This window comes from Pagrus pagrus (genome assembly GCF_965226575.1).
Source record: "Pagrus pagrus genome assembly, chromosome: 10".
NCBI lineage: Eukaryota > Metazoa > Chordata > Actinopteri > Spariformes > Sparidae > Pagrus > Pagrus pagrus.
This window is the reverse complement of record NC_140194.1, coordinates 34,490,147-34,505,079: the sequence shown is the minus strand read 5'-3', so window position 1 is coordinate 34,505,079 and position 14,933 is coordinate 34,490,147. Positions and strand designations below refer to the sequence as shown.

Genomic DNA, 14,933 nt, shown 5'->3' with positions numbered 1-14,933 from the left:
AATGCGGTGACATAACGCATAAATGGGGGTGTGGTTATGTTGAGTGACAGGTTCTCAGACAGTTACCGGCCGTTAATTGGTTGCTTCGAGTTCAGTGGGCTGGTTCTCGGCCGGCTAACCGCCGCACCTCTCCAAATATGGAAATTACACTCCCACTAAAATCCAAGATGGCGCAGTTCAAATCCCCGTAGCAGCGGCACAAAACAGACTGCCCCAAACCAATGGGTGACGTCATAGGTGCTACGTCCATTCTTTTTACAGTCTATGTAGTTACTTAACTTTTTACATTTTACAAAAACACAAGATGTGCTTATTATACCTGCAGTGACTATCAATAATCGTTGCAGATAAATCGGTTTTAGTACATTTTTTAAGAACAAATGTCAAAATTCTCTGATTATCTAATCTACCCAAACTTCCATCAAAGTTAATTTTTAAGTCATATGTGGCAGTTACAGGTGATGCATGGTAATTATTGTTGTTGTTAACAATGCTGTTTGTATTTTTTCTGTATTATATTCTCTTTACAGATACAACCTGGTAATATTTGGCGGCGTCGATGGATTTTCAAGGAAGGTATCACAAATCATGCATACTAGCCTACTGTACAGTTGTTCAGTCAGTTAAAGCAAAATAAGTGTCAGATTTCTCACCGCAGAGGAATAACAGAGTTTCTACAGGGTCTTTAAAAAGTAAAAAATAAAAAAATCTTTTACATATTCAAGTATTATGTAGGTCTTAGTATTATACAGGTATTAAATATGTTAACCTTCAATTAGGTACAAGGATTGTATTGTCATTTTTGTTGTGTATATATACATGGACAAGAGAACGAACTTTGTTTCTCATCAGTGAAACACCATCAAAAACATAAAATAAAATCAGAATAATAAATACAGTAGGCTATCTGCTTCCTCGCCCTGCTCCTTTTACGGAACACGGCGAAGAAGAGAGACTTTACTGACAGTTACCACATTCAACACGGAGAGAGCAGCACCATTAAATATCTGGATATTAACAGAGTGATAGTTTTTGTAAGTGTCAGGTGGATGGAGGCTGCAGACGCACGTATCACCGTTACGAAACCCAGCGATCTCATGAAATTCTCTACAGTTTACTAAGCATAACTCGGCTATAGCATTTGAGAAATCAGCCTAATTACTGCCGTGAACGCAACTTTATAACCTCCATCAGGAATGGTTCGGCTGATGGAGGGATGTGAAACACCGGCCCAATCTCCCGGTGACAGGAAAAAAAGAAAAAGCTCCGCTCCGGAGCGGCTAGTCTCCCTCCTCAGTCTGGGCTCCGATTTCCGACAGAGAAAGAGACTGGGCAGCTGTTCATCACTCTGTTGTATGAGATTATGGAAGTTTCTGTCTGTGATCTGACAGTAACAGGTCTGTCACTGACTGTTTGTTTACACAGCTGATTAATGAGCATCTGTCATATCATCGTTTTTAGTTCACCTCATTGCTCAAAATAAAAGTTGAGTTAAGTTTTCACCACAGACTTGATGAATATGTGGTTATATCGTATTTATTTATTTACTTTACTATTAAAAGCAACAACAACATGAGGTTCGCCGCATTAGTATGGTTTAATAGTCATTCTGACACAGCAGAACTCCCCTCCTCCATGTTCTACGCTGGATCCAATGTGCGTACACCTGGTCAGAGCTGGCGTGAGATTTTTTACGTACCCTACGCTCACGTTTAGATTGATAAATGCCGATCCTTGTGGTAGATCTGGCGTACACCCATTTTTTTGGTGTCCGCATATTTGATAAATAAGGGCCACTGTGATGGTCTTTGATGTGCGGCTGCCCACCCTGACTGTCTGTTGTCATTGAGTCAGAACGTTGCAGATGCCGTTATCCACATTTAGCAGCTGCAGCTTTTCCACCAACTGCTGTGGGATGATGGTGTTGAAGGCACTGCTGAAATCTATGAACAGGAGTCTGGTGTAGGTGTTCTTCTGCTCAAGATGAGGTGGAGAATGGTGGAAATTACATCTTCTGTGGATATGTTGTTCTGTACGCAATTTGCAGCAGGTCTAGGTCAGCAGGGACACAGTTCTTAATGTGTTGCATGACCAGGCGTTCCAAACATTTCATAACTGGTTTCATAAATAGTGCAACCGTGGGGTGGGGGGTTTGTAGTCAGTGATGTTATGAAATCCCTGCCACGGGTGAGGTGAGTCCTTAACATCAGTGAAATGGCTGACCAGCGCACTTCCCCTGTCAGCCATGGCTTCTGATTAGCAAGTCTTTTGATGGTTCTGACATCCGTTACATTCTCAGTACACTTGTTGATGTAGCTGATGACAGTCTGTGTAGCGGACCCTTGGCGTCCATAAATGAGGCGGAGAGATTCAAACGGTGCTTAAATTTTATTGCCTGCTGTAGCACCGTGAAAACTATTAAAGAAAAATACAGAAAGAAAAAAGGAAGATTAGATTAAATACATAAACATTTAATTCACAATTTCCAAGCCCAACAGAAAAATTAAAAGATACATTTATTGAAAACATTTATAATCATTACTAACTCCATTCACCATATCAAACAGTATTGGCGGCATCCCTCAGGATAAATAAATCCAGACAACCCAAGAATAAAAGTAATAGCCTAAATTTGAGTCAACATACCTCGTTCCACTATACCAAGGGAGCTATTTGTTTGTTGTGTTGAAGGTGCCGTCTGAAGAACCATCCTCCTAATAACAATAAACAAACTTAAAACAGACCGCATGCGTGGTTAAAAGCAAACTTACTCGGGGAGCCACGCATAATCCAAACAGAGAGAAACTCAGCAGCACAGACGCCGCGCCAACCCAGCAGAGACAAAGGAGAAAGGTGATGGAGATGCGCACAGGTGAGGATATGCACAGGTGAGCTTACAGGGCTCATAGTCTCCTCCCTTTTATACCTTGCTACCCTCATCAAGACTGGCCACTAGATGGCAGTCCACGGTCATTTACTGGCTCCACAAACATTACACAGAGAGGCTGAGGTGACAGCCTAAAACAATTTACTGTTATTCACAGTCTGTGTATTCCTGTAGGTCTGTCTTCCCATCATATGTTGCTGCTTCTCTGAAGATGTCCCAGTACGTGGTATTGAAGCAGTCCTGTAGTGTTGCTGTTGCTTCCTGGGGCCACATTCTGACCTCCCTGACCACTGGCCTGTCCCGCTTCACTCTGGGTTTCTAAGCTGGTGTGAGTCTGACAGTTACATGGTCTGAGCTACCAATATGGGTGAGAGGCTCTTCTTTTTTAAGAGTTTTTAATGTTTGTATAGGCCAAATCCAAAGTGTTGTTTTCTCTGGTCGCAACGTTTACATGTTGGTAGAATTTAAGGAGTCACCAGCTGCTATGAAGAAGGTGTCTGGGTGCTCCTGCTGCCTCACACTGATGTTGTTATAGAGCTCGGACATGGCTTCCTCCACGTAAGCACTCGGTGGTACGTAGATGGCTGTTACGAGAACAGCCGACAGCTCCTGTGGCAGGTAGAATGGTCGACACTTCACCATCAGTAGCTCTACATGTTGTGAGCAGCATGTGGAAACAGTGATAGAATCCATGACACCACAACCAGCCGCCTCCCCTCCGCTTGCCAGTTAGCGCATTTATCAAATGTTCATTTAAATGCTGCTGTTGGCCTTCAAAATGAGGGTGTCTTTTTTTGGAGAAATATTTTGACAGTATAGATTGTATAGCCTATGTTCCATGTTGTAGTAACATCTATAATATGCTGGAATAAATCTACAAATGAGACAAGCTTTGAACTGATAACTGATGCAAACTTTTCAGCCCACTCATAATGTATCACAGTACACACAGCTTACTTGTAGTTTTCATAGAAAGTCATTGGATTGGATATTTGCATTTTAAATTTTGAAACTGCTTTACTTTTTCTACTTCAATTAGGGTGAACTCCAATTTCAAAGACTCCTGGCTTGACAATAATGCACATAGTGGTTGACTAGGGAGATTAGAGAGTTTGTTTGAACCTCTCTAGTCATTTTTGGGGTGTTTCTTATATTTCCACAATTGTCATACTTTGGCTGTAACAATCCCACCAATATCACAGCAAACTTGTGTACACTTAGTTCTTTGAATGTGAATGAATGCATTTACTTTGCAAATAATTCTGGGGCCCTGATTTCCCTTCATATATATTTATAGAGAAATTAGCTCTCTTTTTTGACAAGTGCCCTACAGAACCATGTTTATTAATATTATATCAACAGTTATCAATGTAATACAGTTATAACATTTAGGTAATACATTTGTATGATTTTGTGAAACATAATTCACCTGAAATACAGTATGACTACAGAAGCTGTCAATCCTTGGCGAGGAGCATTACTGCAGTTTCTGCCATGGTTTACTTGACTGTCTCCTGTCATTTTAACATAACCAAACATAAGATTACTCTTTCCTTTTGACAGTTATTTTCAAACATTGTTGATTGTTTTTTTGTACCCAAACCATTTTTAGTTATTAATCTGTGTTAATTTGCACAGGTCATGTATTTGGATGCGGCGACTAACAATCGTGCAAGTACGGCATTCTCCTTCTTCCTTGAGGCCATCCGGCAACACGGCATACCATCAAGGTTATTATTGTTGTTAATGTTATCTGCCTGTCATTAATTTGATCATTTTTAATTTCTCCTTAATATTACAATATATTCTAAAATCAAGAAGAATTCTCCTGAGCAAACTAGACTGTAATCCATCTCAGTTGTTTTCTCTCATGTTTTAACAGTACTTCAGAATCAGTAAGAATGGTTACTGCTGCAGATGCTCTTGATTACAGTTGATATTTTTTTCTTTGTTACAGGGTTCGAGGAGATCAAGGTGTAGAAAACCTGGAGATAGCCTACTTCATGTTTTCAGGACGTGGAACTGGCCGAGCTAGCTTTATCTCTGGAAAAAGCGTGCATAATCAAAGGTAATATGACCAAAATTGCCTCAACCAGTTTGTTGGGACTGCAAACAAACGGGTTGTCATTTTAGTTGACGAGAGAAAGCTGGTAAAACGTGGGTCAGGTAAACAATACGACATCACCATGACAACATATTGTCATGTGTGTATTGGTTTGTCTTGTGTTGGACCACTTGTTTAATTAAATAGACACTTGTTTATCCCGTTACATGCAACGTCTGCCATCTGCCCAATTGCACGTGAATGCAGCATCAAGAATACGACTGTTTTCGATATACAACAGCACCGCTAGATGGGAGTAATTCCTACACATGTTCCTTACAAGTGTAGGAAATGCAAAAGCTGATTGTTGTTTATATTTGTCTTGTGGGAAGGAACAGTTCATTTGTCCAATGAGGATTGAGATCTCACTTAAGTTTTTTGAAAAAAAAAAAAAAAAAAAAGTATGTCATCTCTTCAAATGATGTATCCGTTACATCAGCTTACTAAACAAATTAGCTTGCATCACCTTTTGCTCTAAACCCAGGTTAAATATTTTTACTTTTGCAGAATTGAGCGGCTCTGGCGGGACGCATGGCGGTCACCTGCATCTTCTATGAGGTGCTCCACACTATGGAAGAAGATGGGGTCTTAGACATCAGCAGAGGTGGACAGAGTACACAACTTCACTACTTGAGTAAAAGTACAGATACTCCTTGTCAAATATTACTCCAATACAAGTGAAGTAGTTTAGTCAAAATATTACTTAAGTAAAAGTACTAAAGTATTTGCTTAAAAAATTACTTAAGTAAACGTATTTAAAAAATATCTCAGGAAATACAGGAAAGTAGCTTAATGTCATTATACAATACACTGATGTGATTCTGCTACAGACGTGTTTATAGCTCAAAAATAAACAAATAAAGGCAAGAAGCCTCAGAACACAGACTCAGCTGCATTCATCAACAAATGAAATATATACTATACTCACTCTATGCTATTCTCTCTCTCACACACACACCCACTCTCTCTCTCTCACACACACACACACACACTCTCTCTCTCTCTCTCTCTCACACACACACACACACTCTATCTCTCTCTCTCTCACACACACACACACTCTCTCTCTCTCTCTCTCTCTCACACACACACACACACACACACACACACTCTCTCTCTCACACACACACACACACACGTACACACACACACACACACACCTAAACCCTACTTTGGACTCTTTGATATGAATTGTATAAAAAAACATGAGCAGAAAATCAACTTAATCATTCAACTGCACTGCAACTGTTGCCATATTTTTAAACCGTTTAAAAATGGCAACTATGATACTACAAACACATACAATTACGTTTAAAATGTTCATCTGCAATTTAACCAACATTAAGCTAGCTAACGTTAGTAACAACTTCACATACCGCGACGTGCTTTTTCAGGTTGGAAGACGAGTTTTTGTCGGCCGTGATATAATTTGTTCGGGGTAAGCACAACAAACATGTAAACTGAAACGAATCAAACATGGGGTTTGGCCACGGGTGCTCGGTGGGAGTTTCCCCCGTGTTTCTCCAGTTTCTTCCTCCATTTCTTCGTATGGCATGACATAGTACAGGTACGGCAATACGACTAAGACAAACCATACGCAAATCAGCAGAAACAGTTTATTTTCTCTGAATTTTGCACAAAAAAAAAAATCATCAGCTGACGTAAGCTCAAAAGTAGCGAGTAACGAGAGCATCAATAGAAATGTAGTGGAGTAAAAAGTACAATATTTGTCCTTCAAATGTAGTGGAGTGAAGGTAAAAGTATCCCCAAAAAATAATACTTAAGTAAAGTACAGATACTCAAAAACTGTACTTAAGTACAGTACTCAAGTAAATTTACTTCGTTACTGTCCACCACTGGACATCAGTAATGTAGTGCACATTTTCTGTGTGCACTACATCTTCTTACACTGTTAGCCCGGATTTCATTTCTACTCAAACAATCAATTTCAACGTACATAGATAATTTAAGTTTGATTGTATAACTATCAAATTTAAGCGCAGTCTACTAATTCGAAGTAGAATATACTTACATTTGAAAGTAATGTCATGAATGAGTAACTTTAAGTTAAGTGGGATGGAATTTTTTTGTTTTGGTCATGACCAGCCTCTTAAATTCCCGCTGCATTCAAGTAGTGTAGGAAGGTTCGGTGTTCCCGAGGTCATTTTTCAACTTTGTGGATGCTACAAAGAAGATGTTTTATGTTTTAATACTCAAAACATTAAAAATGACATGGTTAGCCGTTTCCGGTGATAATTCATGTTGTTATCAACTATGCAGAAACACTTCTTAAACTTTACATCAGTGATTTTATCCCAGACTTGTTGTTGTATTCTACTAGTAGACTCTACAATACCTAAAATCACAAAAATATTGACTTGATATCAGGATTTATGCAAATGAATAACTCACTAATCTATTTTACTCTACATGGGCAGAAATTTACTGTAGCCTATCAGTGTTCGTGTGATTTTTGTCAGTCGGAAAATCATTTACCCGATTATTCTGACACTACTTGAATGTAGCATAGGTAACCAGAAGGCATGTTGCAGCACGTCACGTCTCCTGCGTGTATTTTCAACTGTTCGCTGCTGTTTTGTCCGACAGACATTTTACAACGTATTAGTTTGTTTTTTTACAGCGAGGAGTAGTTTGTAAGCAGTGGAAACAGCAGTTCCACTACCGCGGAGCCTGTAGCTAATTTTATCACTAAACAAGCCGTCGGCGCTGGTGTTGTGGCGGCTGCCCTGCCAGAGGACGTGTGCCTCGAGTGGATTAGAGACGGAAAAAGAGGGCGACAGGACGACTGAATCTGGTGAGTGAGCGACCGCGTTTTACTCTGTGGTGGCTTTTGATTTAAAGTTAGCACTAGCTCCAATGACTGTTAGAGCAGTGAAAAAAACAACAACGTTTTCATTAGCTAAACTGACGTGGTAATGTTAAGGCACATTTGGCTAGCAGTGTAAAGCATTTTAACGGACATTTTTCTCTTCTAAGACACACATGGCTTTAGTAGCTGTTTGTGAGCAGTGAAAACGACGTTTTAAGTATTTACACTGATATTTTCACTTGTTAGAGTGAGCAGTGAAGACCCCCCGCTCAAAACCGGCCACAACGCTGGACTCCCGCTCAAAACCGGCCACAACCTCCAGTGTTGTGGCCGGTTGAAAAGGTTGCTTAAACAGATATTTGAAGCTCCTGTTTTTCAGCATTGGAAATCTTTGCTCTTGCCACGCTAATTGAATATTTTTTGTGTATTTTTTCACTCAAGATAACTGCCATTAATTGTTATTAAATCACCTGTCAAATGCTAACTGTATTCATGTGACCAGGCTGTGATATTGCAATGTGTATGTGACCCTCTTTACTTCCACAAAGTAACATTACTTTTTAAGAAGTGAACGTCAAACAAATGGCATTATACAGTTTTATCACTATCCAGAATTAAGAGTCTCAAAATACAGATAGATTGTAGAGGATAATCTAACATTACTTCACCGTCTCTTATGTTTTTTTTTTTTCTTTTTTATTGTGTTGCAGGTCTCCAGAAGACATGTTGTGGAAGTGTAAGTACTGCCCTTTTATCTGTGAAAAGAGAGCACAGCTATTTAAGCACTATAGACTAAAACATGGGAGCTATGCAAGAACAGAACCATTTCCATGTTTACACCAGGAATGTCTGTGTACATTCAAATCACTCAATGCACTAAGAGTACACTTATCCCGCCTTCACACCAAAACTTCAGAACAGCAACCAACTGTAGATGTACCAGTAAAGTTTTGTTGTCTGTCATGTGGGTTTGCTGAGTCTTGTACTGAAACTGACTACTTTAGTCACCTGCATAATGCCCACTTAAAAGTCAACCATAAAGTCAGTTGCCCTTATAAAGACTGTGACTTTGAAAGCAGTGTCTACTCCACGTTCAAAGCACACAAGAGTAAAGCACACAAGGAACACAGCTGGAAGAGGTTCAAGTCAGAAATCATTGGTTGTGATTATGAAGGTCATGATCAGGATGGTGCACAAGAGCAAATATCACATGCTGATGACATGGCAGAGTTGGAAGGAGTTAGTGAAGAAGCTAGTGAGAATGATATTCGTGATTTAGGAAAGCAGCTAGAGCACAACTTAGCATCTCTTCTGTTAAAGATGCAAACAGTTATGCACATACCAGAGAGTTCTGTGCAAGAGGTATTACAGCAGCTTTGTCAAATCAATAAGCTGTCAGAGCCACTTCTGCATAACAAAGTGAGGGCTACACTAAATAAATACTTTGATAATGTGGATGATACAGTTGTGAGCGAAATTACCAGTGCTGTGTCAGAGTGTAACATGATGTCATTTTGTGCCAAAGATGGACCCTTAGGAACTGCTAAAAAGAGAGCAGCCTATGTACGCAAAGAGTTCCCACTGGTAAACCCTATTGAATATGTTGTGGAAAAAGGCAAAAAACCACTTGCATATGTCCCCATTGTTCCAATGCTCCAGAAGCTGCTTAACAAAACTGACGTGTTAGACAAAGCTATGTCAGAAAAAGTCCATGTACTGCAGGAATACACGTCTTATGCAGATGGGCAGTACTTTAATGAAAATTCTCTTTTTGCAAGCAATGAGTTCACAATTGCTCTTGGCCTTTACATTGACGACTTTGAAGTTGCCAATCCTCTAGGAACGTCAAAGCTGAAACATAAAATGTGTGCAGTATACTGGGTCATTGCAAACATACCTGCAAAATACAGGTCCACCCTCAACTCAATCCAGCTTGCTCTACTATGCAATACCTCTACAGTTAAAGAGTGTGGTTATGCAAAAGTTCTGCAACCTCTCATCTATGATCTAAAGATATTAGAGCAAAATGGTGTTTACATAGAGTCACTAGGTGCAAGTGTGAAGGGCACAGTCTTATATGTTGCCGCTGATAATCTTGGTGCTCACTCTCTTGCAGGATTCCTGGAGAGCTTCAAGGTCGACAAGTTCTGCAGATTCTGTCTAGCGAGCAGCAGAGACGCGCAACAGCAAGAGGTATGTTCTGGATTCTTTCAGCTCAGAGACAAAGACTCTCATGATAGGCAAGTGCAGGAGGTGAGAGAGGACACAGCACTGCGTCAGACTTATGGTGTGAAAAGAGCATGTCCATTAACTGAAAATCTCGAGCACTTTCATGTGGTCACCGGGTATCCTCCTGACATCTTGCACGATCTCTTTGAAGGCATTGTGCCAACTGAGTTGTCCCTGTGTCTTAAAAATCTGATAAGCAAGAGGTATTTCACGTTAGATACACTAAATCAGGCCATCAGACACTTTAATTATACATTCACGGACAAAACAGATCGCCCTCAGATGATCGGAAAGGGATTTTCCACCAAAGGAAGCATTGGTGGAAATGGCCATGAGAATTGGTGTCTCATAAGGCTCCTCCCACTTCTTATTGGTCACTGTGTTCCTGAGGGTGATGACACTTGGGAAATTCTGATGCTTCTTAAAGACATAATCGAGCTGGCTGTGGCACCAAGGCATACTGAAGAGACACTGCATTTCATGGAATGTAAAATAACAGAACACAGACGGCTGCTGCAGTCAACTTTTCCAGGTTTTCAGTTAAAGCCAAAGCATCACTACCTGGAACACTATCCTTACCTTGTAAGGAAGTTTGGTCCCTTGTGCGATGTTTGGACAATGCGCTTCGAGGGGAAACATAAGTTCTTTAAAAAAGCAATTCGGAACGCTCAAAATTTCAAAAATGTTGCAATGACACTTGCTACAAAACACCAGAAAGCAGTCAGTTACCATCTTGACTGCAGTGCATTTTTCAAACCATCGGTGGAAATGACAAGGGTTACCCCAGTTTTGCTTGCCTCTTTCCCTTTGAATGTTCAGAGAGTATTTGCTCGAGACATTGCAAAGGTAGAGTCTGTTCTGGATGTGTCATCTGTCTGCATAGATGGAATCACGTATCATCCAGGCATGATTCTCTCTTTTGGCTCATGCTCAGGTCTCTCTGAATTTGCCCAGATTGAAAAGATTGTTACAGCTAACACAGAAATCCTGTTCATCTGCCACAAAATGACCGCATGGTACTGTGAGCATTTGAGATCTTACCAACTTCTCTGTGGTGATATCCCCTCCACATATGTGGTCAAGATATCGGAGCTGAATGATGTCCTCCCGTTATCAGCATACAGGGTCCAAGGACAACTTATGGTAACATTGAAACGATATGTTATTTGCTAAATTCTTGTGTATATCCTTTCTCCCCAGATGGCTCTGCAAGAGAAATTCATCATGAGGGTTATTGTCTCAGAGGGAGACATCAGAAAGTTGACAATGACAACACGACCGGACACACTTGAAGATTTGATTGGCTGGCTTAAAGGCACTCTCCAAGCAAATTACAACTTCGTCCTACAGTACCAAGACCCCGACTTTAACAATGAACTGTGTAATCTTGAAGATGTCTCAGAGCTCCCAGATAAGCCAACCATTAAAATCATCCCTATGATTGAATTGGTACCAGTCACTGAACCAGTTGATCAACCAGTTGAACAATCTTCATTGTGTAGTGACACAAGCAGCCTGGCAGACACCGAGATCCTGTCCAGCTCCTCTCTGGATAGAAGTGTGCCATGGCCAGAGGTGTTTGAAATTCCTAAATTTTCAGTTGATGTTGAGTACCGACTCCGTCAAGGTAACTTGTTATATCTCAGGGATGGAACCTATCTCAAAGTGACAAAAGAGCTAAAGCATGATATCCTTGAGAAATTGGCTGAGGTCATCTATGCATTTGATGCATACCCAACAAAGGAAGATTTAGCGGCTGTTGCACAAGCTTTAGTAGAAACGCACCCATGTCTTAAAGAAGCGGCGTCACCCTCTGGCTGTGTTGGATGGAAGAACAGTTTGAAGTTCAAGGTTGGAAATTACAGAGCCAAAATGTGCAAGCTGGGCCGACTTGACGTCACTGTCAATAGTGGTAAACGTGGAAGATACTCTACAAATGGCGACCCTCCAAACAAGGACATCAAGAAGCCAAGGAAAGGAGAAATAAATTTCCTGCCTCAGTATCCAGAGGGGTTGGATGACCACAACCTGGAAGCAGCTCGCCAGGTTCTAGTCAATGAGATGATGAAGGCAAAGCCAAATGGGTCCCTTATTAAGAAAGAGATGGATAGGACCTTTGCTCTTCGGAGAAAAGAAGTTGTGACAGACAAGCCTGCAATTACCCAGATTGTACAGCGATGGCCAGCACTTTTCTCCGAAAGCCAGGTTTGTATGCCTGTTTTGAGTATTTACAAATCACTGTGTGACCCAAATTGTGTTGTGTTGAGGGTCATAAATGTCTTTCATTTGACCATGGGCCTATACATGTTGGGCTATGTTTTATATTTTCAGGTGTGTTACGAGTTCACCCGAGTGGTGGGGAAGAATCTCAAAGAAAACTTCTTTGAGGCACTTGACCGTTTCTCGCCAAACTTGATGGACCTCTTCAGGAAGAAGAGGGGCCTCAGTGGACAGCTTTTAACTGACCTTTTACGTCAGACAAAGGTAGGCTGACTTGTCTACCTAAGCTGACTGCCTCTCTTGCCTCTCTATTCTTCCCCCCTTTCTTCTCATCTCATTACTTTTCATTGCTCTCCCGTTTCCATTTCCTTCTCTTTTCTCCTACTCTACATACTTTGCTCTTTTCTTGTTTTTATCTCTCTTCTGTCCTTCTATCCACTCCTCTCTACTTTCTGTCCAGGAAGTTTGTAATGAAGTAATTAAATTGTGGCAACTTTCTGGAATCTATTTAACCATATACAGTATGAGTGTACTTAGTTATGTCCACTATCTTCCAGACCACTGAGCCAACAGACATCAGGTGCCTTTGTCTTCGGGGACTGCCAGTCGTCTTGGGGGATGACCCCTCTGCGTTCTTCAAAACCTGCTCGGTAAGTAACTCAATTTGTTTTGAATATCCGCATTATTGATTCACAACACGGCCATCTGATATGAATTTACTATAAAAAAATAAATTACTACTACTTACTCTAAATTACAAACACATTAACATTGAACAAAATTTCAACTTTCACCTTTGTCTTTATTTCTGTGAAATTGCCATCAGCTAGTGTGAGATGGGGCCACAGGGAGGGACCCCTCTTTTTATTTTGCTGAGGACTATGAAAAACCCTTACATAAGTTCTTACTTTTTGAGATTAAAGGACAATACTGGTCTTAAATTTGTATCAACTGCAACAATTGCATCTGTACTGGAAATAGTTTTTACACAAGTTTTCAGCTTGACTGGGACTGAAAAAGCTCTCCATCTCTGCTGAGCTACAAAACCATTTCAGCACACAGGTTTTCAAACAGCTCTTGTAATGCACAGTTCAAATTATGCCGATTTAAAATTGGTGTTGTCCTTTCTTAATTTTTGTGGTCAACACAGCATTATTGACATTACAATGTCCTCTCTTTGTCTGTTTCTTTTTCTGTTAGGATGCAACTGACAAGGACTTGTACAGTGAAACTTCAGTGGGAATCCTCTGCATTGACGAACATCCTCAACTCAACCCATCCAGAGTGAGCATCGTCTTGGAAGGGAGTGTGGTAATGGAGGAGCTGGCCAACCTGCCACAGGCTTTCTGTGTCCTTTTTGGACTGATTTATGCCTTGCACTTGGATTATCCCAAGTGCATGAAAAGCACCTTCCACTTTATTCAACAGGTCATGCTAAACCTGGGCAGAGGTGAGCTGAAACCCAAAATTCAATCTTTGAAGAATCAACTATCTGTTTAAAACAGGGGTCTGAATACTTATACCACTGCTCTGGATCTGAGTGCTTGGTTATTTGTAATGTTGCACTTTAAAAATACCATGTTTACTGTTGGCACTGTTTGATATGCAAGTTTTTTATGCATTGCCACTGATTTTGCTGTTTGATTCCATCCTGATTGGTGTATGATTCATGTTATTAGCACTGATCTAGCAGTTTGGTTCCATTACTATTTCTAGCTACAGTATGTTGTATGGCATTGGCACTGATTTTGTAGTTTAATTCCATGCTGATTGGTGTATGATTTGTGTTATTAGCATTGATCTAGTTTCATTCCTATTGCATTGGCATTGATTTTGTAGTTTAATACCATCCCGATTCAGAAGAGTGCATGAAAAGCACCTTTCACTTTATTCAGCAGGTCAGGCTCAACTTGGGCAGAGGTGAGCTGAAACCCAAAATTCAATCTTTGAAGAATCAGCTATCTGTTTAAAACAGGGTTCTGAATACTTATACCACTGCTCTGGATCTGAGTGCTTGGTTATTTGTAATGTTGCACTTTAAAAATACCATATTTACTGTTGGCACTGATTGATATGCAAGTTTTTTATGCATTGCCACTGATTTTGCAATTTGATTCCATGCTGATTGGTGTATGATTTGTGTTATTAGCGCTGATCTAGTTTAATTCCTATTGCTACCTATGTTGTATAGCATTGGCATTGATTTTGTAGTTTAATGCCATCCTGATTCACAAGAGTCCTATTTGATTTTTTTGATTGCAAACCTATTTTGTTTGATAACATGATAAAGACAAGTTTAATAAAACATGTAGACAAGAATGTACTCTTGTGGTTTTGCTTTTTATTTTCTTAATTAATTTAATCTGTATAGTTTTTTTTTTTTTATTAAACAGATTTTATTTTACTCTTCAGATAGTGGAGTAATTGGGCTTAAAAGGAATTTTTAAGGTAAATCAACTTGGAGGTTAGTGTATTCAGCTTAAAGTTATAAGTGAAATAAATATGTAAAGCAATTGATATTACTAATGTTTTTAAGTTTAATCATCTTGGAGGTTAGTGCACTTAACTTTAAGTTTTCAGTGGAATAAAGGGGCAAAGCAATTGATTTTACTAATGATTTTAAGTTAAACAAACTTGGTATTAAGTGTATTGAACTCAAAATA

General features: G+C 39.9%; 1 protein-coding gene across 1 annotated transcript; it reads left to right on the top strand.

Moving 5' to 3' along the window:
• Positions 1-7,660: 7,660 nt before the first annotated feature.
• Positions 7,661-14,576, top strand: LOC311263385 (uncharacterized protein). The gene is made up of 7 exons (XM_084363412.1): positions 7,661-7,806; positions 8,532-8,557; positions 9,938-10,014; positions 11,251-12,255; positions 12,382-12,534; positions 12,828-12,920; positions 13,471-14,576. The coding sequence occupies exons 4-7, from the start codon at positions 11,251-11,253 to the stop codon at positions 13,768-13,770; spliced, it is 1,551 nt and encodes a 516-aa protein (XP_084219538.1). The 5' UTR covers positions 7,661-7,806; positions 8,532-8,557; positions 9,938-10,014; the 3' UTR covers positions 13,771-14,576.
• Positions 14,577-14,933: the final 357 nt, after the last annotated feature.

Excerpts from the sequence above, each read along its gene's own strand:
- LOC311263385 (XM_084363412.1), top strand. The coding sequence starts at position 11,251 with ATGGCTCTGCAAGAGAAATTCATCATGAGGGTTATTGTCTCAGAGGGA. Across the intron at positions 12,256-12,381 it reads CACTTTTCTCCGAAAGCCAG|GTGTGTTACGAGTTCACCCG; the intron begins GTTTGTATGCCT and ends TTATATTTTCAG. Across the intron at positions 12,921-13,470 it reads CGTTCTTCAAAACCTGCTCG|GATGCAACTGACAAGGACTT; the intron begins GTAAGTAACTCA and ends TTTTTCTGTTAG.